General features: G+C 41.4%; 1 protein-coding gene across 4 annotated transcripts in view; it reads left to right on the top strand.

Annotated features, from left to right (window-relative positions):
• TTC28 (tetratricopeptide repeat domain 28) overlaps positions 1-25,138 on the top strand; it is a 625,439-nt gene that overhangs the window by 567,017 nt on the left and 33,284 nt on the right. For 3 of the 4 annotated variants that reach the window (XM_075830961.1, XM_075830946.1, XM_075830969.1), the window contains one exon: positions 4,463-4,607. In XM_075830961.1, the coding sequence (XP_075687076.1) occupies positions 4,463-4,607 (145 nt within the window). The remainder of the gene's footprint in view (positions 1-4,462; positions 4,608-25,138) is intronic. The other variant, XM_075830954.1, reaches the window with a different exon arrangement.

Here is a 25,138-nt window from a genome sequence, read left to right as displayed (position 1 = left end):
TAGAGGTACGGCTGGAGATACGACCAAGAAGCTGTGGCCCCTTTAGATTTTTACCAGACATATCCACTTGAATGGGGCTGTACTGCAGTTCCACTCACAGCTCCGGATTAACATCTCTGAATCTAGAGCAGCACTGTGCAAAGTGATTAGTGGCATTGTGATCAGGGGGTGTCCCAGCAGTCAGACCCCCACCTATACTGTTACATTGTGAACTCTGCAGATCATCAAGTCATGGCATATCCTAGCGATATTCTAGCATTTGTTGAAGTGGAAGGAGTTGCTTGCAGTCAGTGAATGTTCTGCTAAAAACAGGCGTGACCTAGTGCTTCTTACAGAAGATGGTTTGTTACAGTGTATCAATGTAGGTAAGAGTCTGGATTTCAGGGCGGCTGAGAGATTGAGGTCTGTGCTTCTATGTTCAGCCCACAGAAAATCGGCTGGATTGATAAATCATAAAAAACTATCAGATGTAGGTAGGGTAAGAAGGGACTTCATCTCCAAATGTGAACAAGAATGTTTCTGTTCACTGACTTTAGAGATCTTGAAATGTTGAAGAATTGAAACACAAACTCAAATAACTTTTTATTATACTACGTTTACACTTTTGCAGTCGGGCCATAGACTACTGAATCAAATCTACACACCTTTTATACAGTTGCTTTCCCTAAGATCATGGTTCAGGAGCCACGTTGAGACATGCTGTAAATTACAATGACCCATAATATCTTCAAAAACAATTAAATGAATATTTTTGAAAAATTTCCAGAAACTGTACATAATAAATAAGAGAGAAAAAAATAATAAAAAGGAATTGTAATGTTGGGGTAGGGAGACAGACAGGTGAGCCGTAATCTACCCGCCACTCAGTCCCTGCCTTCTTGCAACGACCCGCCTTAGGCGACGGGGTACAACTGGGCGACGGTCCCTACACTCAATAGGTGCACGACAGACAAACAGACAAGGGTACAAAGAAGCCGGGGAAATGGGGAAGTTGCCCACGGGAACACCGTGAGCAACAAGCAAGGTAAACGAGCGGCGTCAAACCAGGAGATGAGCGAGGTACAAAACTCAGAGCAGAAGAGTCGTCAGTAAAGCCAAGATCAATCACAAGCAGAGGATCAGTAGTTCAAGAAGCTGCAGCAGGGCCAGGAAACCAGCAGAGAAGAATCACAAGCAAAGGAGGAACAGGAAAGGCAGGTATAAATAGACAGAGGGCGGGAGCTAGCTCCGTCTGGCCAGGCTGTGATAGGCTCTCCCACTCCTAATCCTGCCATCCTGGGTGGTGGAAGATGAAGTCAGTCTCACAGACATAGAAACAGGTGCAGACTGATTACCTATTGGCGTCGACACAGAAGCTGTGTCTGGCAGATCCTTTACAGGAATAAAATAAATGCACTGCAGGGTAATACATTGGTAAGTAATACTACACTTAGCCACACTTGTTCCATATGAAGTTCACAGCATTTCAACCTTACAAATCTCAAGTACATCATTATACCTTAAAAATATTATCCATGTACAGATTGCCATTAGCTATGAAATAAAATGTTAAGTTATAATTAACTCTGACTTTGCACCAAAGTAATGGTAATGGCTTAATATTGTAGGTGATATTTCAATAATGAACTTTTTAAAGTGCACAGATAGGAAAACATGCATGTATTATTCCTGATTTTACGGCATTTCTGTCCTGTCCTCTTCAGATTGTCATAGCAACCCACATTACCGAAGTCTTCCTGCGAAATTTACAGTCTGGTGTGCCGGGGAACTCAGATAAGAGTCCCATAATATTCATAATTGAAGCTTCCCATAAAATGTTCACGGTTACATTGAGTGAAATTAAAAATGGAGCAGATAGTTAGTCTTATTCGAGGCTCTGTGCCGAGTGATATTTAAGGGGTAATTATTTTATAATGTATTTGTATTTTGTACTACATTCATAAACTGCAGCAACTCATTTACTCATTACACCTGTGGGCAGTCATTGCTGAAAAATGAAGTACTACCACGTCTGCTTCAGTGGATGCAGGGAGGCGAGAGATGAGCTCGAGAGAATTGACCAGAGCATTTTATACCTTACCTTAGGCCCCATGCACACGGCAGAGACGTGTACATGAAGCCTGTATGGTAGTACATGGAGGCTTTACGGCTCCCTAATATAATACAAAGCTGTATGGCCTCTGCATTCTGCCGTATCGTTGCCAGATGTAAGGAGCTATTTATTATTTTTTGTCGGTTTCGTACAAAATCTGACAGAAAATAACCTTCATATCAGATCCGAGGCATATGGAGGTAGAGTAGAGGCCTCGTGCTCCTGAAACGAAGCACGATTACTGCTCTGTAGAGTAGTACAGAGCCATAATTGTAATGGCGGGGTAGGGAGACAGACAGGTGAGCCCTAATCTACCCGCCACTCAGTCCCTGCCTACTTGCAACGGCCCGTCCTAAGCGACGGCGTACAACTGGGCGACGGTCCCTACGCTCACTAAGTGCATGACAGACAAACAGACAAGGGTACACAGAAGCTAAGGGAAATGGGGCTGTTGCCCACGGCAACCCCGTGAGCAACAAGAATAGTGAACTAGCCGAGTAAAACCAGGAGTGGACGAGGTACAAAACGCAGAGCAGGAGAATAGTGAACGAGCCGAGTCAAACCAGGAGTGGACGAGGTACAAAACGCAGAGCAGGAGAATAGTCAGTCAAGCCAGGGTCAATATGAAGCAGAAGTCAAGTAGTAAGCAGCAGCAGCAAAGCCAGGAAACAGACTGGAAGAATCACAGGCAAAGGAGGAGCAGGAAGTGAGGGTATAAATAGACAGAGGGCGGGAGCTAGCTCCGTCTGGCCAGGCTGTGATAGGCTATCCCACTCCTCAGCCTCCCAGGCTGATTGGTGGAAGAAGGGGTCACTCGACCAGACTTAGGAGCAGGTGCAGAGTGAGTAACCACGGGCGTCGACACAGAAGCTGTGTCAGGCAGATCCTTTACAATAATAGTGTCTTGTGCATGAGGCCTTATACTCATAGATGGCTGAGACTGATCTTAATGATAACTTTTCCTGTATGGTAATTCCTAGTGATATATGTGACTTGCCAGGGCATTGGTCTTATGCCAATAAAAACATCACATAGCCAATTGCATGTTTGTATTTTCATTTATATGACACATGCATAACCCAGTGCAGTCCATGATGCAATTCAGCTCTTCATTCCTTGGCAGGAGAGGCAGTTATTATTGGGCACAATTAGAAGTACTAAGTTAGGGGGCATTGTATTTATTCGCCAACGTGTATCACACCTGTCGGAGAATATGCGGCATACTGCTGAACAATGCTATGTTGTAGTGGAGAAATTGTTCTCCTCCCTATGTAAAACTTAGTAAATCAGTTGCCAGAAGGGCACTCTGCCTTTTTTCACCACAAACCAAAATTGTCATTTGTGTAGAAAAAGGGCGGACATTTTTTTAATGCGATAGATGGGAAAGCTAGCAGAACGTGTCTAACCTTATTTGTCTCTTTATACTAACCAGATGTATGGACTCCGTGCTTTGGCTATCAAAGTCTGCATTGCTACTTTGTGATGACATTGCCCTCTATGTTGCCACCGTGCTGTAACCTGGTTCAGAGATAATAACAAAAAAAAAGAATAAGGGTGCCTGCACGTGTAGTGGTAGTCTTCCAATAAATTGCTGCAGTGTTTCTAAGTGTTTTTTGGCCACACGACTTGTACAAGAAATTCACTGTAGGGCCTTGTTCACATCTGCCTTAGAGGCTCTTGTCGCAGATCCGGCCGAGATTACCGGAAACAATAGCACAGCATTCTGCGCTATTGTTTCTGGTATAACCACAGATACCCCAATGGAAAGCTGACAGAACCCATTAAAGTCAATGGGTTGCGTCGGCCGCCGGTGGTGTCCAGGGTGCAACAGGACTGTCGCTTCCAGTTTTCCCTTGTTCTGCTCCTCTGACGGAGCAGAACAACGGAAAGACCTGACAAAAATGTGCCTAAAACTGCATAAAACCGCTATGTGTACGAGCTACCTCAAAAACCATGTGGAATATTTTCTGCGTCCTGAGAACATGCTGTGGATTGTCGAAACGACAGAATGCTCCAGTCTGCTGCAAATGTGTTTTCCATATTTCAACGCGGATTTCATGTAGTGTGAAATACACGGCCAAAAAAATCCTCACAAATTTCCGAACATGGCCAAAGGAGTAGAGAATCCTTAGATAAAGTTTATTTGACCGAGCGCTGAATGTCCTCTAAATTTAAAATATAATCTTATTGATCGTGGCTTTTCAATCTGACAATGAGATCTTTTGATAGTTCACACAGTTTATATATTCCTTGTTTGTACTTGAATATAATTTCTATAAAATGTGTATAGAATTTTTTTATGTATACTTTTATGAACTTTATAATATGGAACATTATACATGAACCTTTTCTTTGTCTCTATATTTTCAGTAGTTGCCAAAGCATGACCAGCCTATTCAGCAACACCACGTCACCTGTGAAAGAAAATACCTCTTCTCTCCCCCGAAAGCAGACCTGTACTAGTAAGCCTTCTCTTCGAGCCCTCTACGATTTGCTCCTGGCACCAATGGAAGGGGTAAGGATATGAGATTGATAAGGTTTTTTTTTGTCCTTTTTTCTTTTTCAAGGAGATACTAATACAGGATGATTGATTATTAACATTATTTACCATCATTTCACGTTTCATAGACTATTTATGGCCAACGAGGCTCAGGAGGGTATTTTTTTTATTGTATATTGGTTGTAATTTTTACTATGTTGTTTATGTACTTCAGCAACAAAAATCAAGGCGTAAATTGTGCAGCATTTTCACTTATTTCCTATTGCTTATATCACAACACATATTCTGCAGCATTGTACACGTTATAATCACTCACATTAGCCACTGCCCCTGTGGCACTTACGATCTACACAAATACACACATTAGAAGCCAACTGGGTGTCAACCAGGAGTAACTGAAGTAACAAGGAAGACGTACAAACTCCATGTAGATGATGTATCTGGTTGAATTCAAATCAACTTCTGCCACTGGTTTATCCATTTACCATATCTACACACATGCCTATAACCTCTCTTTTGCAAAGAAACATTTTTGGAGTTGAGTTGGAGGTAACAAAATTAAATAAAAACCTTCACACAGCGTTCAGTATGTATTTTTGGTGTATAAACCGAAAAAATCTCAGTGTATATTCCATATGTATCCATAGTTTAAAACGGGCTGAACATGTTAAAAGAGTATACTTTCGACAAATGTCTACCCACCTCGGATTACCTTATTTTAGCTCTATTGGAGTGGACTACACTTTCCAGCACCATGGCATGTCTTTTTTTTTTCCAATGGGATTCATTGACAGACATACAGTTTAACTGTGTATCAGGACTGTTTTATTATAGCCTGTAAATGTAAGCAATTCATATTTTCATTCACTTATAGCAACGGAGATCTTGAAAATGGTGACAAATTGAAACACAAAGCATGTTAGACAGTAGCAAGACTTTTCATTATTTCTATCAGTTTACAGGAAACATGCAGCGTCATTAAGCAGAAATTAATTTCATTTTATGCGTATATATCACTAACATTTTGAATCAAGTCTCAAGGCCTGAAAATAATTAAGTACAGTATCTTGTTTTTGAATTCATGTCTATAAGCTGCAGTAATAAATAGGGAATGTATTACATTCATCTGTGCCCGATGTTCATCACACATTCAGACTGCTGTTACAAATGTAATACAGTATATGTATAGATAACCTTACATATGATGAACTCTAGAGGGAGCCATGGATCTAATGTATTGTTATCAAAACATACAGCAAATTATGCAACTGGACAAAGATGTGACACTATCTATCTATCTATCTATCTATCTATCTATCTATCTATCTATCTATCTATCTATCTATCTATCTATCTATCTATCTATCTATCTATCTATCTCATATCTATCTCATATCTATCTATCTATCTATCTATCTATCTATCTATCTATCTATCTATCTATCTATCTATCTATCTATCTATCTATCTATCTATCTATCTATCTATCTATCTATCTCATATCTATCTATCTATCTATCTATCTATCTATCTATCTATCTATCTATCTATCTATCTATCTATCTATCTATCTATCTATCTATCTATCTATCTATCTATCTATCTAATATCTATCTATCTATCTAATATCAATTCAATTCAATTCAATTCAATTCAATTCAAATTCAATTCAATTCAATTCAAAGAAGCTTTATTGGCAGGACCAAATACGTATTAGCATTGCCAAAGCAAGTAAGAAGTAAGGGAATGAGGGATAGGGACTGAGGGATTGGGGGATAGGGACACATCTAGGGTCGGGGTTATACAAGTCCATGGCATATCATGTCTCTCTCAGTCTATGGCATGCAGTGACATATTGTGCCGCTGTGCCCACTGTGGTTTCCTCTTCACCCAGCAGGATGTAGAGTTTCTCTTCCTCTTCCATGGAGCTGAAGTCCGGTAAGAGATCAGAGAGTCTCCTGAAGTGAGTGTCCCTCACTGCTGAGTATTTGGAGCAGTGCAGCAGGAAGTGGGCCTCATCCTCCACGGCCTCCTGGTCGCACTGTTGGCACAGTCGGCTCTCCCTGGGCTTGTAGTTTTGTCTGTGGCGCCCGGATTCGATGAGCAGGTTGTGGGCGTTCAGTCTGTAGCGGCTCAGGATCTGTCTGTCTCTGGGGTTTGGCAGTTTCTCCAGATATGGCGCCAGTTTATATTCCCGCTGTAGACTCCGGTATATTGTCAGTTTCTGGGATGTCTTTATGTCGTTCCTCCAGTCACTGATATACTCCTCTTGGTTCTCGTTTATTGTCTTCTTGATTTCGGCTTTTGTGAGGCCGCGCTGAGTGACATTTTCTTCAGGCCGGGTCAGGGTGAGATGTTCTGGGCGGCCTGGTTTACCTGGGACCCCTTGGTGTAGCAAGGCTTTATGGTGATAGGAACTTTGCCTGCTGCTGTGTAGATGGGCCCAGAATGATAGCGCCCTCTTCTGGATTGTGAGGTGTAGTGGGAATCTGCCCAGTTCTGCCCGACAGGCACTATTTGTGGTGCTCCGATGGACTTGGAGAAGGTGTTTACAGAATTCTAGGTGGAAAATTTCTGTTGGGCTGGAATCCCACCTTGACCAGTTTGGGTATGTGTCCGGACCCCAGACTTCACTGGCATACAGGAGGATTGGAGAGATGATGGAGTCAAAGATTTTCAGCCAGACCGTTACTGGTGGTTTGAGGTGATAGAGTTTTCTTCTGATGGCATAGAAGGTTTTGCACGCCTTATCTTTCAGTATCTGTATGGCTTGTTTAAAGCTTCCTGATTGGTTGATTTCTAGGCCCAGGTAGGTGTACCTGTCGGTCGCTGTGAGTGTGGCGTTATTTAGTGTGAAGGTCGGGTGCCTGGGGGATTTTGAGTTTCTCTTCTGGAACACCATGATGTTGGTTTTCTTTGCATTGATGGGTAGTGCCCACGTGGAGCTGAATTTTTATAGGATTTGCAGGTTGTCTTGGAGACCTTTCTCGGTTGGTGACAGCAACAGAAGGTCATCTGCATATAACAGAAATGTCACCTGGGTGTCATGGAGGGTGAGACCTGGTGCTGAGGAGGATTCCAGAGCTGTGGCCAGTTCATTGATGTAGATGTTGAAGAGCGTTGGGCTGAGGCTGCAGCCCTGTCTGACTCCTCGGCTCTGCTGGAAATCAGCCGTTCTTCTCCCGTTCACCTTCACGCTGCATCTGTTCTCTGTGTAGGAGCTTCTGATGACGTCATAGGTTTTACCTCCTATTCCGCTCTCCAGCAGTTTCAGGAATAGGCCCGGGTGCCACACTGAGTCGAAGGCCTTCTTAAAGTCCACAAAAGAGGCGTAAATCTTCCCATGCTTTGTATTGTGGACGTGGCTCTTGATGAGGCTGCGCAGGGTGTAGATGTGGTCAGTGGTGCGGTGGTTTGGGATGAACCCAGCTTGGCTTTGGTGGAGGACATTGTGCTGGGTGAGGAAGCTGAGGATTCTCTTATTCAGGATGCTGTTGAACAGTTTCCCCAGGTTGCTGCTGACACATATCCCTCGGTAGTTGGCCGGGTCGTACCTGTCCCCACTCTTGAGGATTGGCGTTATAAGGCCTTGGTTCCAGATTTGAGGGAAGTAGCCGGCACTCAGCACCATATTAAATAGTTTTACTATTGCGGCCTGTATTTCTGGCGGGCTGTGTTTTATCATTTCTGGTGAAATTCCGTCTAGGCCGCTGGATTTTTTACACCTTATGTCTGAGGTTCAATTCAATTCAAAGAAGATTTATTGGCAGGACCAAATACATATTAGCATTGCCAAAGCAAGTAAGAAGTAAGGGAATGAGGGATAGGGACTGAGGGATTGGGGGATAGGGACACATCTAGGGTCGGGGGTATACAAGTCCATGGCCTATCATGTCTCTCTCAGTTTATGGCATGCAGTGACATATTGTGCCGCTGTGCCCACTGTGGTTTCCTCTTCACCCAGTAGGATGTAGAGTTTCCCTTTCACTGATATACTCCTCTTGGTTCTCGTTTATTGTCTTCTTGATTTCGGCTTTTGTGAGGCCGCGCTGAGTGACATTTTCTTCAGGCCGGGTCAGGGTGAGATGTTCTGCGGGGCCTGGTTTACCTCGGACCCCTTGGTGTAGCAGGGCTTTATGGTGATAGGAACTTTGCCTGCTGCTGTGTAGATGGGCCCAGAATGATAGCGCCCTCTTCTGGATTGTGAGGTGTAGTGGGAATCTGCCCAGTTCTGCCCGACAGGCACTATTTGTGGTGCTCCGATGGACTTGGAGAAGGTGTTTACAGAATTCTAGGTGGAAGATTTCTGTTGGGCTGGAATCCCACCTTGACCAGTCTGGGTATGTGTCCGGACCCCAGACTTCACTGGCATACAGGAGGATTGGGGAGATGATGGAGTCAAAGATTTTCAGCCAGACCGTTACTGGTGGTTTGAGATGATAGAGTTTTCTTCTGATGGCATAGAAGGTTTTGCACGCCTCGTCTTTCAGAATCTCTATGGCTTGTTTAAAGCTTCCTGATTGGTTGATTTCTAGGCCCAGGTAAGTGTACCTGTCGGTCGCTGTGATTGTGGCGTTATTTAGTGTGAAGGTCGGGTGCCTGGGGGATTTTGAGTTTCTCTTCTGGAACACCATGATGTTGGTTTTCTTTGCATTGATGGGTAGTGCCCACGTGGAGCTGAATTTTTCTAGGATTTGCAGGTTGTCTTGGAGACCTTTCAAGGTTGGTGATAGTAACAGAAGGTCATCTGCATACAACAGGAATTTCACCTGGGTGTCATGGAGGGCGAGACCTGGTGCTGAGGAGGATTCCAGAGCTGTGGCCAGTTCATTGATGTAGATGTTGAAGAGCGTTGGACTGAGGCTGCAGCCTTGTCTGACTCCTCGGCTCTGCTGGAAATCAGCCGTTCTTCTCCCGTTCACCTTCACGCTGCATCTGTTCTCTGTGTAGGAGCTTCTGATGACGTCATAGGTTTTACCTCCTATTCCGCTCTCCAGCAGTTTCAGGAATAGGCCCGGGTGCCACACTGAGTCAAAGGCCTTCTTAAAGTCCACAAAACAGGCGTAAATCTTCCCATGCTTTATATTGTGGACGTGGCTCTTGATGAGGCTGCGCAGGGTGAAGATGTGGTCAGTGGTGCAGTGGTTTGGCATTAACCCAGCTTGGCTTTGGTGGAGGACATTGTGCTGGGTGAGGAAGCTGAGGATTCTCTTATTTAGGATGCTGTTGAACAGTTTCCCCAGGTTGCTGCTGACACATATCCCTCGGTAGTTGGCCGGGTCGTACCTGTCCCCACTCTTGTGGATTGGTGTTATAAGGCCTTGGTTCCAGATTTGAGGGAAGTAGCCGGCACTCAGCACTAAATTAAATAGTTTTACTATTGCGGCCTGTATTTCTGGCGGGCTGTGTTTTATCATTTCTGGTGAAATTCCGTCTAGGCCGCTGGATTTTTTACACCTTATGTCTGAGGTTCTCTCTGTTACTTCTTGCAGTGTTATTGGCGTATCCAGGGGGTTTTGAGAATCTTTAAGTGTTTCCTCCATCGCCTTCAGTTTTGATATTATTTGTTTTTGTTCTTGGCTTTGTCCGTCTTTCGGGATATCTTTGTAGAGGTCCCTGAAATATTGGAGCCAGATGTTGCCATTTTGGATATGAAGGTTGTTTTTCTTGCAATTTTTGCCCATGTGTTTCCATAATTCCCAGAACGAGTTGTCATGGAGGGCATCTTGGAGTTGGGTAAGTTTGGTGGAGATGTGACTTTGTTTTTTCTTTCGGAGGATGGTCTTGTATTGCCTCTGTATGTTGCTGTTGGCCTCCTTCAGACCGCTGTTGTTTGGGTCTCGGTGCTTCTTATTTGAGGCATTTCTTAGGGTCTTCCGTACTTCTTTGCACTCACGGTCAAACCAACCGTTAGGATGTATTTCTTGTGGCCTCTTGTAGTCACATCTTTTCAGATCTATCTATCTATCTATCTATCTATCTATCTATCTATCTATCTATCTATCTATCTATCTATCTATCTATCTATCTATCTATCTTTCTAATATCTATCTATCTATCTATCTATATCATATCTATCTTCGCTCTATCTATCTATCTATCTATCTATCTATCTATCTATCTATCTATCTATCTATCTATCTATCTATCTATCTATCTATCTATCTATCTATCTATCTATATCATATCTATCTTCGCTCTATCTATCTATCTATCTATCTATCTATCTATCTATCTATCTATCTATCTATCTATCTATCTATATCATATCTATCTTCGCTCTATACGAGGGTGAGTCATAAATTATCCGCACTCCGGCTCTAGTAAAACTTCTGTTGGCTGCACTGTCTTATCACCATTATCTGTACAAGGACGCTGTCTCCCCAGTCACTGTTGTGCAGGTTTGAACATGTTACGTCTGTTTATTTGTGACTGCGGTGCGAGAAACAATGGCTGTCCCATTTGTGATATGCACAAAAAAAGAGCAGCGTGCAGTGATTCGTGTTTTGTGGTCTGAGGGTATGTCTGGTGCTGATATTTATTGAAGAGTTTGTCATCCATGAAGAAGGAGGCGGACGCCCGTCCACGTCTGATGACAACATTGAGCGTGCATGTGAACTGATTCTATTGGATAGACGAGTATCAGTGGATTATGTGGCATGTCATTTACAAATCAGACATGGCTCAAGTCTGATGAAGGGGTGAAAACAGTGGTGCATTCGTGGCTCGCAGCTCAGCCTAAAATATATTTTAATGTGGGAATACGAAAGCTTGTTGACAGATGGACAAAGTGTATTGAAAGGCAGGGAGATTATGTCGAAAATGATATATTTGTCTTTTCTGAAAGTTGATTACTATAAATTCTACAGCCAGAGTCGATAATTTTTGACTCACCCTCGTGTATGTATATATATATTATACTGTATATATATATCATTAACATTTTTGCTTGAATATAATTTGCCAGGCTCATTGCACAGGGTCGTTATGTAAAACTCATATATGTACAGCTATTTCAATTAACTTTTCTGTTTCCCAATCTGTACTTCTCATTAACCCGACCACAGAAATTTAGCTTGTGGCTGCACACTGTAATTTCTCTTTCTGTCCAGCATTCTCTCATTTTGCAAAAATGTTTCCATCTCCTGTGAATATATATATATGTACTTTTTTTACTACTTTGAGTGGCTCACTTGTTGATTTTGGCAGATTGCACAATTTTCCAGCCATTCTTTTTGCTAAGAAAATCTGCCTGCATCTTGCACAGAGTATATGTTAATCCCACTTTTTCACTCCAGCATATAACCCCTCGCATCTTGTGTCTGAATTATCCGACATAAAGTAACATATTTTACTCAATGTGTTGCTTGTCCTCCGAATAATACATAGCATTCCCTTATGACACATCCATGTTAGTCTGTCTTTTACAGCCTATAAAACGAAAACATACGGTTTTCTTTAGCGGAACTTTTGAATCTTTATAAAGTTTTTCTATAATTAGGTAAGCAGAACTGTGTGCATCATATAATCTTATTATGGTATTATTATCCTGTGCCGGATTACCCAGTGACGCTATATCTATTATCCTCATCATCATCATCATCATCATCACGCCTTGTCTGTAGCTTTGAAGCTATGGCCACTATTTAGATAGTTTGACTCATTCCATTGCATACCACCTCTTGGCAATGCTGTTTTAGAATTATGATTCCCTATGTGATTTCTGGCTTCTGGACAAGTCTTTTATATGGAAGTGCCAAAAAGAATTTTACATGTAACTTTTACAGTGGGAGATGGAATGCTAAGTTACAGATGTTTAGAATCAAGGTAACAAACACTTAAGTAGAAATTACTTGCATAGTCTCACTGTATCAGCCAGTACTATGAGTCAATGTCACATGCTCAGCTTACTAACATTGAAGACCTTGTATAAATATAAGGCTTTACTTCTGTGTGCTATATTTAGATTTCCAGTATTTTCAAAGTACATCATGTCAACAACAGGGTATATTGAATGAATGAATGAATGAATGAGTGGTGGCCACGGGATGTCCACAGTATGTGTCTGATGTACTTATCCATGTACCCTCAGCTTTGACAAGTGATTTGGCTCTATTATGTTGAATTCTTTATAAGATAGAAGGGCTAAATGATAAATGTTTTTATATATATATATATATATATATATATATATATATATATATATATATATGTATATGTATAATATATATATATTAAGACAGGCCACTGTTAGCATATCTATTGTTAAATACAATCAACAATTCCTCTTTAGGTAGCTGAAGATGTGTATTAGATGTGGTGGTGCCGGATGTGCTGTGTCTTATCTGCATATTTTGGGTCTTTTCCCCCTTTCTGCTGACATCTGTAAATGTTCTCTTCCATGCTTACTCATTGGATGGGCTCTTCCTGGTGTAATGTGAGAGATGTGCTGTGTTCTCTTAGCCAATCAGATGTCTCCTTACTTCTAACCCTCTTCTCTTCTCACAGCATGCAGTCTCCCAGGCAGATAGAGAATGAAGCTGCAGCTGCATCTCCCTCTTCCCCAGGGTCGATTCTAGCTTTTCTGCTGCCTGAGGCGAAAATTAAAATGGTGCCCCCCCATCCGCAAAAAAAAAAAAAAATCATAAGTAAGAAACAACTTGTAAATCGAAACAAAAAAATGTAAAACTATGTAAAAAATAAAATACATTATTGAATATTCCTATAAGCTGCAAGGTCTCATGATGCTACAGGCTATTGTGTAGTAAATATGTAAATATCCCTATGTTACTCCAGTTATAAGTACTAGTAAAATTATAACTTACCAGGGCAAAGTGTATCCAAAATGCAAACACAAAAATGAAAGCACAGCATCGGTGTTCAAACTTGTGTCAGGGCCCCTTTAAAGGGGTTTTCCCACGAGGGACATTTATGACATATCCACAGGATATGTCATAAATGTCAGATAAATGCGGGTCCCACCTCTGGACCTGCACCTATCTCTAGAACGGGGCCCCCTAAACCCCGTTCTAGCTTTGTCTGCTATCGCTGACTCCCGGCCACTTGCTGACTTTATGGTCGGGAGTTACGAAAACAGCCTAGTGCCCGCTTAGCTACGCTGTTTCCGTAACTCCCATAGCCGTGTACCCTGCCGCTCCAGTCACTCAGGGGTACAAGGGACCCCCGTTCTAGTTATCAGTGGGGGTCCCAGTGGTCGGACCCCCACCTATCAGCATGTTATGTCCTATCCTGTAGACAGGGGATAACATTAAATCTTGGAACAACCACTTTAACTGTAAGGGGCAAAAATTTATATTTAGGAAAAGAGGCATATAGAACAGTAGCAAAGCAAAGAATAAACCGCGCACATCCTATAAATATATACCAGCAGTGAATATACCGCACAGATACATATATAGTAGCAGTGAATATACCACATAGATACATATATACCAGCAGTGACTATATCGCACATATACATATATACCAGCAGTGACTATATCGCACATATAAATATATACCAGCAGTGAATATACCACACATATAAATATATACCAGCAGTGAATACACCACACATATAAATATATACCAGCAGTGACTATACCACACATATAAATATATACCAGCAGTGACTATACCACACATATAAATATATACCAGCAGTGACTATACCGCACATATAAATATATACCAGCAGTGAATATACCGCATAGATACATATATAGCAGCAGTGACTATACCGCATAGATACATATATACCTACCAGCAGTGACTATACCGCATAGCTACATATATAGCAGCAGTGACTATACCGCATAGATACATATATACCTACCAGCAGTGACTATACCGCATAGATACATATATAGCAGCAGTGACTATACCGCACATATAAATATATACCAGCAGCGAATATACTGCATAGATACATATATAGCAGCAGTGACTATACCGCATAGATACATATATACCTACCAGCAGTGACTATACCGCATAGCTACATATATAGCAGCAGTGACTATACCGCACATATAAATATATACCAGCAGTGAATATACTGCATAGATCCATATATAGCAGCAGTGACTATACTGCATAGATACATATATACCTACCAGCAGTGACTATACCGCATAGCTACATATATAGCAGCAGTGACTATACCGCATAGATACATATATACCTACCAGCAGTGACTATACCGCATAGATACATATATAGCAGCAGTGACTATACCGCACATATAAATATATACCAGCAGTGAATATACTGCATAGATACATATATAGCAGCAGTGAGTATACCGCATAGATACATATATACCTACCAGCAGTGACTATACCGCATAGCTACATATATAGCAGCAGTGACTATACCGCATAGATACATATATACCTACCAGCAGTGACTATACCGCATAGATACATATATAGCAGCAGTGACTATACCGCATAGATACATATATACCAGCAGTGAATATACGACATAGATACACATATAAATATATACCAGCAGTGAATATACCGCATAGATACATATATAGCAGCAGTGACTATACTGCACATATAAATATATATCAGTAGTGACTATACCGCACATAAATATATACCAGCAGTGAATGGTATCAGCCACAGTCCACCCTTCTCCTCCTCCTCTCATCTAATAAGATGTGGAGGCTGAGGAGGGGAGATGCGGGTGCAGAGTTGCCATACTCACTCGTTAGACGCTGTCTCTGTATTGTGCTCCGCAGGGGCGTGCTTTTCTCCGCTGCAAGCTCTGTTGTGAACTTGTGATATTCTGCACACAAGGGCGGATTCAGGATTGAAATCTAGGGCAGGGGTGGAAAAAACAATGAACAGACCCCAAATTAATTAAATTTTAGCCTGGGGGCAAGCACACAGCTCAGGCCCAAGAGTAGCGGCCCATTCTTGTGGCACTGGGCAATTGCCAAGTTAGCCCCCCTAACATCACCCGTATAGAACTCTGCTACCTGTCAACTGAAAAATCATCCGCCAGAAAGAAAAAGGTTTCCTGGAGGCAGAGTAGAAGAAAGCCTCACCACCTGAGAATTAGACTTTCTTGTACTCCACCACGGGGAAACATGGATGACTTTTCAGTTAACAGGTAGCAGAGTTACATGAAGGGAAAGTATTTTTCCTTGACCTCTAGTTTCTATTGTGACGCAGGGGAGAAAAAAAAAAAAAAGACAGAACTCTGTTGTAGGTAAGTATAAGTTTAATTTATTTTTCATACTGAAGTAAATTTTCTTTTTTTGGTAGGTTCCACTTGACCGTTTGGACTAAGTCATAGATTTGTTGGATGACTTCAATGATCTGTGTTGTTTGTTTTTTTTTGTAATGAAACGGTGAAAGAGGGTTGCCTAAGGGAGTTTTTAATTTCATATGTCTGTTTTTTTTAATACTTTATTACTATCGCCTCAATAATGGCCGCTGTCTGATTGACAGGGTCCATTACTAAGGCAGGGCTTAGCATTAGCCAGTAAAAAGGCTAGCAGTAACCCCCCCCATTAGTACCCCGGTACCCACCGCCACCAGGGGTATCGGGACGAGCCTTGCCTTAGTAATGAACCCTGTCAATCAGACAGCGGCCATTACTAAGGCAATAGTAATAAAGTAATTTAAAAAAACAGAGGCAAAATAAATTAGTTTTTTATTGAAATAAAGACTCCCCCACACAACCCCCTTTAACCATTTTATTTAAAAAAAATCAAAAAAAAAAATCACTGAATTAGTCCAACGAATCCAAACTGTCCAGCAAAAGAAAAATTAGCAATATAAAAAATAAAAAACGTAGTCACCTCCAGCAGTCTTCTGTCTTCTCCCTGGCACCGCAATAGAAACTAGACGTCAATGAACTGTAATTTGTATTGTGGCGCACAGGACCTAGAGATGCACCACAAATACTAATAGACATTAATTATTCTGGCGCATCTGGGAGGTCCTGTGCGCCAGAAAAAGCTAACGCAGGGACTCCTGATAAAAATTATAACGTCTTTCCTTTGAAGTGTAACTAAACTTTCAAACGACTTTTGACATGTCAGAAGTTTTGGTCAGTGGAGGTCCGAGAACTGAGACCCCCACCTATCGCTAAAACGAAGAGGCAGAAGTTCTCAAATGAGCGCTGCCGCTTCATTCCTGATCGGCTTTCCTCGGAGTGGTGTACGACACAATAGAAAGCCTATGAACCCGTACACTGCTTGTTCTGCTTTCCGAGGATAGCCGTTCAGAAACGAAGCTGCAGCGCTCACCTGAGCACTTCTGACGCTTCGTTTTAATGATTAGTCTGCGTTTTACTGCTTGGACCCTGACCAATAAAAATTTCTGACATTTAACTATGGCAAGTCGGAAGATTTTTACAAGTTTAGTTAGTTAAAAAAGTCAGACACCTCCCCACCCCGCCTCACGATATAACAACTACTAAGGGCGCTTTGGGGGAAATTATACTGCAAGGGGGGTCTGAGCATCTGACTGAATGCTAACAGCTCTATGGGGAAGGATTATCATGTGCTCAGCCTCCTGCCCCCACTAATTCAAAAGTGATCGGCTGACGCTGTGGGTGGGGGGGGGGGGGTGTGCCTACACTGCAGGAGGGTGGTTACTGAACATCTTGCTGACACCAGAGGGCTCCGTGGAGTGAATAATCCCCCCATAGAACCCTCAGTAGTTACTATACTGCAAAGAGGGGGATATCTCTGAGCATTTTACTGGCAGCAGAGTGCTCTGTGTGGGGGGGGAGATATACCCCCCCTATACACACACACACACACACACACACACACACACACACACACGGTACTGCTGACAGTAAAGTGCTCAGAGATACCTCCCCTTGCAGTATAGTAACTACTGAGGGCTCTATAAGGGGATTATTTTCCCCACAGAGCCCTCTGGTGTCAGCAAGATGTTCAGTAACCAGCCTCCTGCAGTATAAGCGCACCCCCCCAACAGCATCGGCCGACCGCTTTTAAATGAGTTAGGGCAGGAGGCTGAGCCTGAACACAGTAAGCGGCGCTCAGCCTCACCTCACAGACATCCGCTCAGCCTCACCTCACAGGCATCTGCTCCGCCTCACCTCACAGACATCTGCTCCGCCTCACCTCACAGACATCCGCTACGCCTCACATCACAGACATCCGCTCAGCCTCACCGGCATCCGCCCAGCCTCACCTCACTGACATTTTCTCCGCCTCACCTAAGGGTATGTGCACACACAAACTCAAAAACTTCTCACAATACGGAGCTGTTTTCAAGGGAAAACCTCTCCTGATTTTCAGAAGTTTTTTAAGCCACTCGCGATTTTCGCTGCGTTTTTTTACGACCGTTTCTGGAGCTGTTTTCAATAGAATCTATGAAAAACGGCTCCAAAAACGTCCCAAGCAGTGACCTGCACTTCTTTCTTGCGGCCTGTCGGAACAGAATGCCATTTTTCCAATTGCAGTCAATGGGCAGATGTTTGGAAGCGTTCTGCTTCCGATTTTTCGGCCGTTTTTCTGCCGTTTACGACCCAAAAAACATCCGAAAATAGCCCGTGTGAACATACCCTCACAGACATCCGCTCTGCCTCACCTCACAGACATCCGCTCTGCCTCACCTCACAGACATCCGCTCTGCCTGACCTCACCGACATCCGCTCAGCCTCACCGACATCCGCTCAGCCTCACCGACATCCGCTATGCCTCACCTCACAGACATCCGCTCTGCCTCTGCTCCTCCCGATGATGAACTGCTCCACTCTGGCGGCACGTGCTGCGTGCAGCGTCAGAGAGGAGGCGTGTTCTCTAGCAGACGGGCCCCTATCGTGCCGCACGTCTGCTAATTAAGTCAGCCTGCACCATCCGCTCTGAAACACACCCCCCCCCCCCCCCGCCCGTCACATCCATAATCCTGACAGAGATTACCACAAAATGCCGCCCCCCATTTCTCACTAGGTGGCACTGCCTGAGGCAGCAGGCTCACCTCGCTTCATGGCAGGTGCGGCCCTGCTCTTCCCTTATTATTTTATTACTCTAGACCAGATTGTTTGGAGACTGAACGTTTACAGGGAGCCTGCAGTAAACTATAGTTTTCTTGGGAAGAAAGGAATATAATACTTTCCCCTGATATAAGATGTTTTTTCACGTTTCATATATATATATATATATATATATATATATATATATATGCACTACTGATATATGTAAAAGAATTATAATGAGAGGGGAGCTTTCAGAATTATGAAAATAGAATTATTGGTGAAGAAGGAATTATATTATATATAGGCCAAGCCTATTGTAAGCATTTCACACTAATGCTGCCTTGCTGCACACATGACCAATCTGAGTGGCAGAGGCAGGGCGTCAAATTGACATGGAGACTGGCGGTAACGTATAGAACACCGTTCATAAAAGTGTATCGTTTATCAAGTGGGTTCTATATATGGACTAAAATCATACAATGGTTGCAAAATTCTATATAGACTATGTGAAATAATGGCAGGTAACAAAAGCCTACATGTTGTAGAAAACGTGATTTAGCTGCTTAATGGGCAGGTTTTAGTTGTATTTTTCGGTGGTCCTGTACTTTTTACCTCAGATGAATCCTCCTTTGAAGAGATTTGTGTCAGCATCAAGCCAAACCACAACCAAAAATGCAAATATTCCATCTCAAATGATGCAGTGGCAGGAATGTGATGACTGGCACCACAGCCGACCACGATAACAATACATATAAATAGCCGTCCAGAACAATAAAATGGAGCTTATATTCTCAGCGGAAACATTTGAACTCTACACAGCGGAAAATATTCAAATAAAAAAGAAGTAACAATTGCTTTCTATTCATTCCTCATCTTAGTCCCTGCTTTACCCATCCGCCCAGTACAACATATGAATTCCTCCAGGCCGTGTTGGATGACTTGTTTGGCATTCATGTATCTTGTAACTCATTGATGAAACCATGTTCTCCAGCCGCGGTTTGGCAGCCATTTCTGTATCATTAACCACTTTAATGATTTGCCGCAGCATCACTGACCATGAGAGACTGTCGCATGTTGTCATTTTAGAGCCTGTGCACAAAGCAGAGGCTGAAAACAATGCAGTGGTGACCGTAGCTGTGCTATTGTCTCCATCAGCCTCATGCACAGAAAAAGACTGGCATTTTCTATTTTTTTATTCTGAAATTCAAGCAAAAGAGAAACATTATTTTCTTTGTCTTTTGTAAAATATTACAGACATGACAAATATACCTTTGTATCTTATTAGAATTTAAAAGGGAAATATGTAAAGATTTTATTAGCGTATGGGATATAACTAGAAATAATTCGACCCCATAGGAGACATGTTGAGCGGCTCATGGTACAGTTTAAAATTACACTCATGACACCATTGCTTTCACCATCTACCCCTGTATTAACTCTTTCGCTGCCAAATGATGTACTAGAAACATCTGTTCTGAATTAGAATGTTGGAACTTAACTATTTACATGCCAGGGAAGGGAGATCTTTCTCAGATCACTTTATCCAGATGAGGAAATCCCCGTAAATTAGTACTAGGATTTCCTGCACAAAGGATTTTTCTGTTACAGTGCCCCCCTGTGGAAGAGCATATGTATATATGCTCTACCAAAAAGACATGGATGTCTTTGATATTTAATTATTACAGTGCATGCAAAAAAGTTGCTATGAAATGAGGTATAAAAACATATAAAGTTTGAAAACTGTAAACATAAAATTACAAGCAATGTGTAAATTTAATGTACAATAGGGTTGAGGCAATACCAGTAGTCAAAATATATATATATATACACTACCGTTCAAAAGTTTAGGGTCACTTAGAAATTTCCTTATTTTTGAAAAAAAAGCACAGTTTTTTTCAATGAAGATAACATTAAATTAATCAGAAATGCACTCTATACATTGTTAATGTGCTAAATGACTATTCTAGCTGCAAACGTCTGGTTTTTAATACAATATCTACATAGGTGTATAGAGGCCCATTTCCAGCAACCATCACTCCAGTGTTCTAATGGTACATTGTGTTTGCTAACTGTGTTAGAAGGCTAATGGATGATTAGAAAACACTTGAAAACCCTTGTGCAATTATGTTAGCACCGCTGTAAACAGTTTTGCTGTTTAGAGGAGCTATAAAACTGACCTTCCTTTGAGCTAGTTGATAATCTGGAGCATTACATTTGTGGGTTCGATTAAACTCTCAAAATGGCTAGAAAAAGAGAGCTTTCATGTGAAACTCGACAGTCTATTTTTGTTCTTAGAAATTAAGGCTATTCCATGCGAGAAATTGCCAAGAAACTGAAGATTTCCTACAACGGTGTGTACTACTCCCTTCAGAGGACAGCACAAACAGGCTCTAACCAGAGTAGAAAGAGAAGTGGGAGGCCCCGCTGCACAACTGAGCAACAAGACAAGTACATTAGAGTCTCTAGTTTGAGAAATAGACGCCTCACAGGTCCTCAACTGGCAGCTTCATTAAATAGTACCCGCAAACCGCCAGTGTCAACGTCTACAGTGAAGAGGCGACTCCGGGATGCTAACCTCCAGGGCAGAGTGGCAAAGAAAAAGCCATATCTGAGACTGGCTAATAAAAGGAAAAGATTAATATGGGCAAAAGCACACAGACATTGGACAGAGGAAGATTGGAAAAAAGTGTTATGGACAGACGAATTGAAGTTTGAGGTGTTTGGATCACACAGAAGAACATTTGTGAGACGCAGAACAACTGAAAAGATGCTGGAAGAGTCCCTGACGCCATCTGTCAAGCATGGTGGAGGTAATGTGATGGTCTGGGGTTGCTTTGGTGCTGGTAAAGTGGGAGATTTGTACAAGGTAAAAGGGATTTTGAATAAGGAAGGCTATCACTCCATTTTGCAATGCCATGCCATACCCTGTGGACAGAGCTTGATTGGAGCCAATTTCATCCTACAACAGGACAATGACCCAAAGCACACCTCCAATGCAAGAACTATTTAGGGAAGAAGCAGGCAGCTGGTATTCTATCTGTAATGGAGTGGCCAGCGCAGTCACCAGATCTCAACCCCATAGAGCTTTTGTGGGAGCAGCTTGACCGTATGGTACGCAAGAAGTGCCTATCAATCCAATCCAACTTGAGGGAGGGGCTTCTGGAAGCATGGGGTAAAATTTCTCCCAATTACCTCAGCAAATTAACAGCTAGAATACCAAAGGTCTGCAATGCTGTAATTGCTGCAAATGGAGCATTCTTTGACGAAAGCAAAGTTTGAAGGAGAAAATTATTATTTAAAATAAAAATCATTATTTCTAACCTTGTCAATGTCTTGACTATATTTTCTAGTCATTTTGCAACTCATTTGATAAATATAAGTGTGAGTTTTCATGGAAAACACAAAATTGTCTGGGTGACCCCAAACTTTTGAACGGTAGTGTATATGTATATATATATATATATATATATATATATATATATATATACACATACATACTGGATAATGGCTCTCTATTTTAGATAATAAGAATATTACCAGTCTTTAAGCAGTTCTGTGATCATATAAAGTGTAGGCCGCTGGCGACCGGTCACAGAGCTTAAAAAGGTCACTTCTAATATTCTTATTATTTATAGTGGCGGTTACATTATTCCTTATAATACACACATCAGCTGCTGCGGAACCTCTGTTTGGAGCATTCGGCATTCCTTTACACATATGTTTTTTTTCAACTGCAAAGTTTTGTAGAATTTGTTTTTTATGGCATTTTTAGTAGCTTTTTTTGTGGCGTCTTCTATTTAGTGTAATTTTGAACATATTTTTATCTGGCATTTTTTTTAGGTGTTATAAAGAAACCTATTACAAAAAGTGTCAGATTAAATATACCACATCCAGGGCATGCTGTATTTTGAAAAAACATGCCACTGACCATAAGGAAGCAACAAAAACCAAAATGCAATTGCATGTAGTTCATTTTATATTTCACTACTGTATGTAACATCTGGGTGCACTAAAAAAAACACATAAAAACACAATAAAAAAAAAAACACCATTAAAAACGCCACAAAAAAAGTACAAAACATGCAAAACCTAAGGGGGAAATTCCTGTCCACCATTGATTAATATGGAACTCCCTCATCCTTTTTAAAAAGTAGGTCTGCAGTATCTAAGGATTGTATTCTGATGTTTCCAGCAGCACCGAACTGTATAATACACACTGCAGCTGCTTAAGAACTTCTTTTTTTATCGAGAGAGGAAGAACTACATGTCAAACAGTAGATGGCACAGGATAAGGAACTTCCTGAATAAGTTATCTGTGACAGGAGGCGATAAGCGGGCACCTATGTCACACCACTTATCTCTGTATAATCATCAGGTTCTGACATTAGAATATGATGTTTATACAAATATTATTTACAGATATGGCAACTGAAAATCATATCATATCAGGGCTGTTTCTGTGAGAATCATATAAGTATATAGGTGACATGTAGCTCTTGTCCGCCAGAGTATGTGGGGATCACTGCAACCCGCCATAGCGGCAGTGAATGTAACTGATCAATGACATGGTAATTGCAGTTGGGATAGTGCCCTGTTTAACTATAAATTGTCATCATTTCCATCACTCTATGTAAATAGAATATACAGTAACTATATAGTGTTTACCCATTCACATTGTCTGTGCTTTTCTGCATAGTTCATTGTGCCTACCAGAAAGAGAGAAAAAAAACAGACGGTAAAAATAGATGGCTCTAAAGAAGCATGAGGTTAAAAGCAAGATTTATTACCCACTTCTTCTAAAGCCACTCGGATATCTCTCCTTTACAACATAATCTACACTGTAAAACTTGCACAATGCAGTAAGCAGGGGGCAGCACAGCCGCACAACAGAGTTCATTGTTCTCAGTGCTGAAGGATTATCTGTTCTTGTGCCATGCTGTCAGAACAATGCGCATGCTGTATGTGGGCAGTGATGCCTTAAACCCATCACTATTCACATTTACCCCAATAGCGTTCACACTAACATGCATATTTATTTCCTTTTCTGTATTTCACATTGCAGATATAAACACTATGCATTATTAAATAGTAGCGTTTTGTCCCTGCCTATGAATATCATGTTAGTGCATTCAATATACATATAAAAAGCACTGTTCAATTCCTTAAAATACCAAATAAAGGAGACAAGCTGAATTCATTATCAACAGGATTTGGAATATGGTGTAAAAAAAAAGGTCATACCATATAACTAGTAGAAGTAGCGTAGTTCTTGTGGTCATTAGATCTATAGTTCACCGCTTCTGGTGCATGTACAGAATCGGGAGCTTATGATGTCTGTACCTATGCATGTGACAGACCGTGGACAAAACGCTCCTGTGTTTATATCACATGACCGCCGCCGTATTACAGGACAAGAAGATTGTGGCTCTCTGATGTTTACAAGGGCCACGGCACATCTTGAAATTCACAACTGGCGCCAAATGGAAAATTCCGATTAATTTGCAAGTAGCATTCTTACATATTCTATGCACTTTTAGTTTTCACACAAAGTGTCCAACCCCTTTAACTTGCTTTACCTATAGTAATAGTACTTTAGTAATACAATGTTACGTTTACAAGGTACTTGGACCTTTAATTCAGTAAGATGATTTTTGTCCCCACTAGTATTAGTATTACTATTATTATTCACTATTTGTTTTACTTTTTTATTGCAGTTGCTGAATTACTTACTACCTATTTATATTAAAATCCATACAGTCTTGGACAAAGCATCTTTATTGAGAAAGTGTTTCCCCCCCCCCCCCTGCTTAGCCAGAACCCATCATCAGTATGGTTCAGTTCTTCATCCACATCAGGGTTACACTCCCAACCCTTCTGACTTATACCTTATAAGATAACTTTACAAATAAAAGGAAGCACATGGATTTCCCTGTAAAGTGCTCATGAGTTCCTGAAGGTGAATACATATTTTGGTACCTACAGATTCCACACAAAAATAGCGAGCCAGCAGTTATATACAGCATTGCATTGTATTCCTTTAGCGTTCAGCTGGTTGTTATATGTGTCCTTGGTTAGATGTTTGTATTGATTGGGATGTAGGAAAAGAAAAGACCCCGGTGTACAACATTTAACATTAATGTTTCACAGGGGGGGAAAGAACAGATTGCTTGCTACATCCAATATTTGTAATATCAACATGGATCAATAATCCACAGCGATTCAAGGAGCAGCTAGAGACATAAATTGTCTAAAGATCCCCTTCCCAAAATCTGTCACACTGCACTGTAGGACATATGTAGCCCCACTTAGCAGGCTTAGAAGACACATTCTGCATCCCATGAGCTCGACTCTTTTACTTCTGTATCATTAACACCTATATATATATATATATATATATATATATATATATATATAAAATGACTATACATTTGTATGGCAGTTCATTGCCTGGACTTCTTTACGTTGACCACTATCTAGGAAGTGCTTGAATTATCGTTTTGGCTAAATAGAAATTAAAGAGTCCATGAGATCATGGTAAATTCATGCAGCTTTCGATTCTAGCCACATATGTT

The sequence above is a fragment of the Rhinoderma darwinii genome, chromosome 1 (genome assembly GCF_050947455.1).
Source record: "Rhinoderma darwinii isolate aRhiDar2 chromosome 1, aRhiDar2.hap1, whole genome shotgun sequence".
Lineage (NCBI taxonomy): Eukaryota > Metazoa > Chordata > Amphibia > Anura > Rhinodermatidae > Rhinoderma > Rhinoderma darwinii.
The sequence above is the reverse complement of the archived record's forward strand: the minus strand, read 5'-3'. Positions and strand labels throughout refer to the sequence as shown.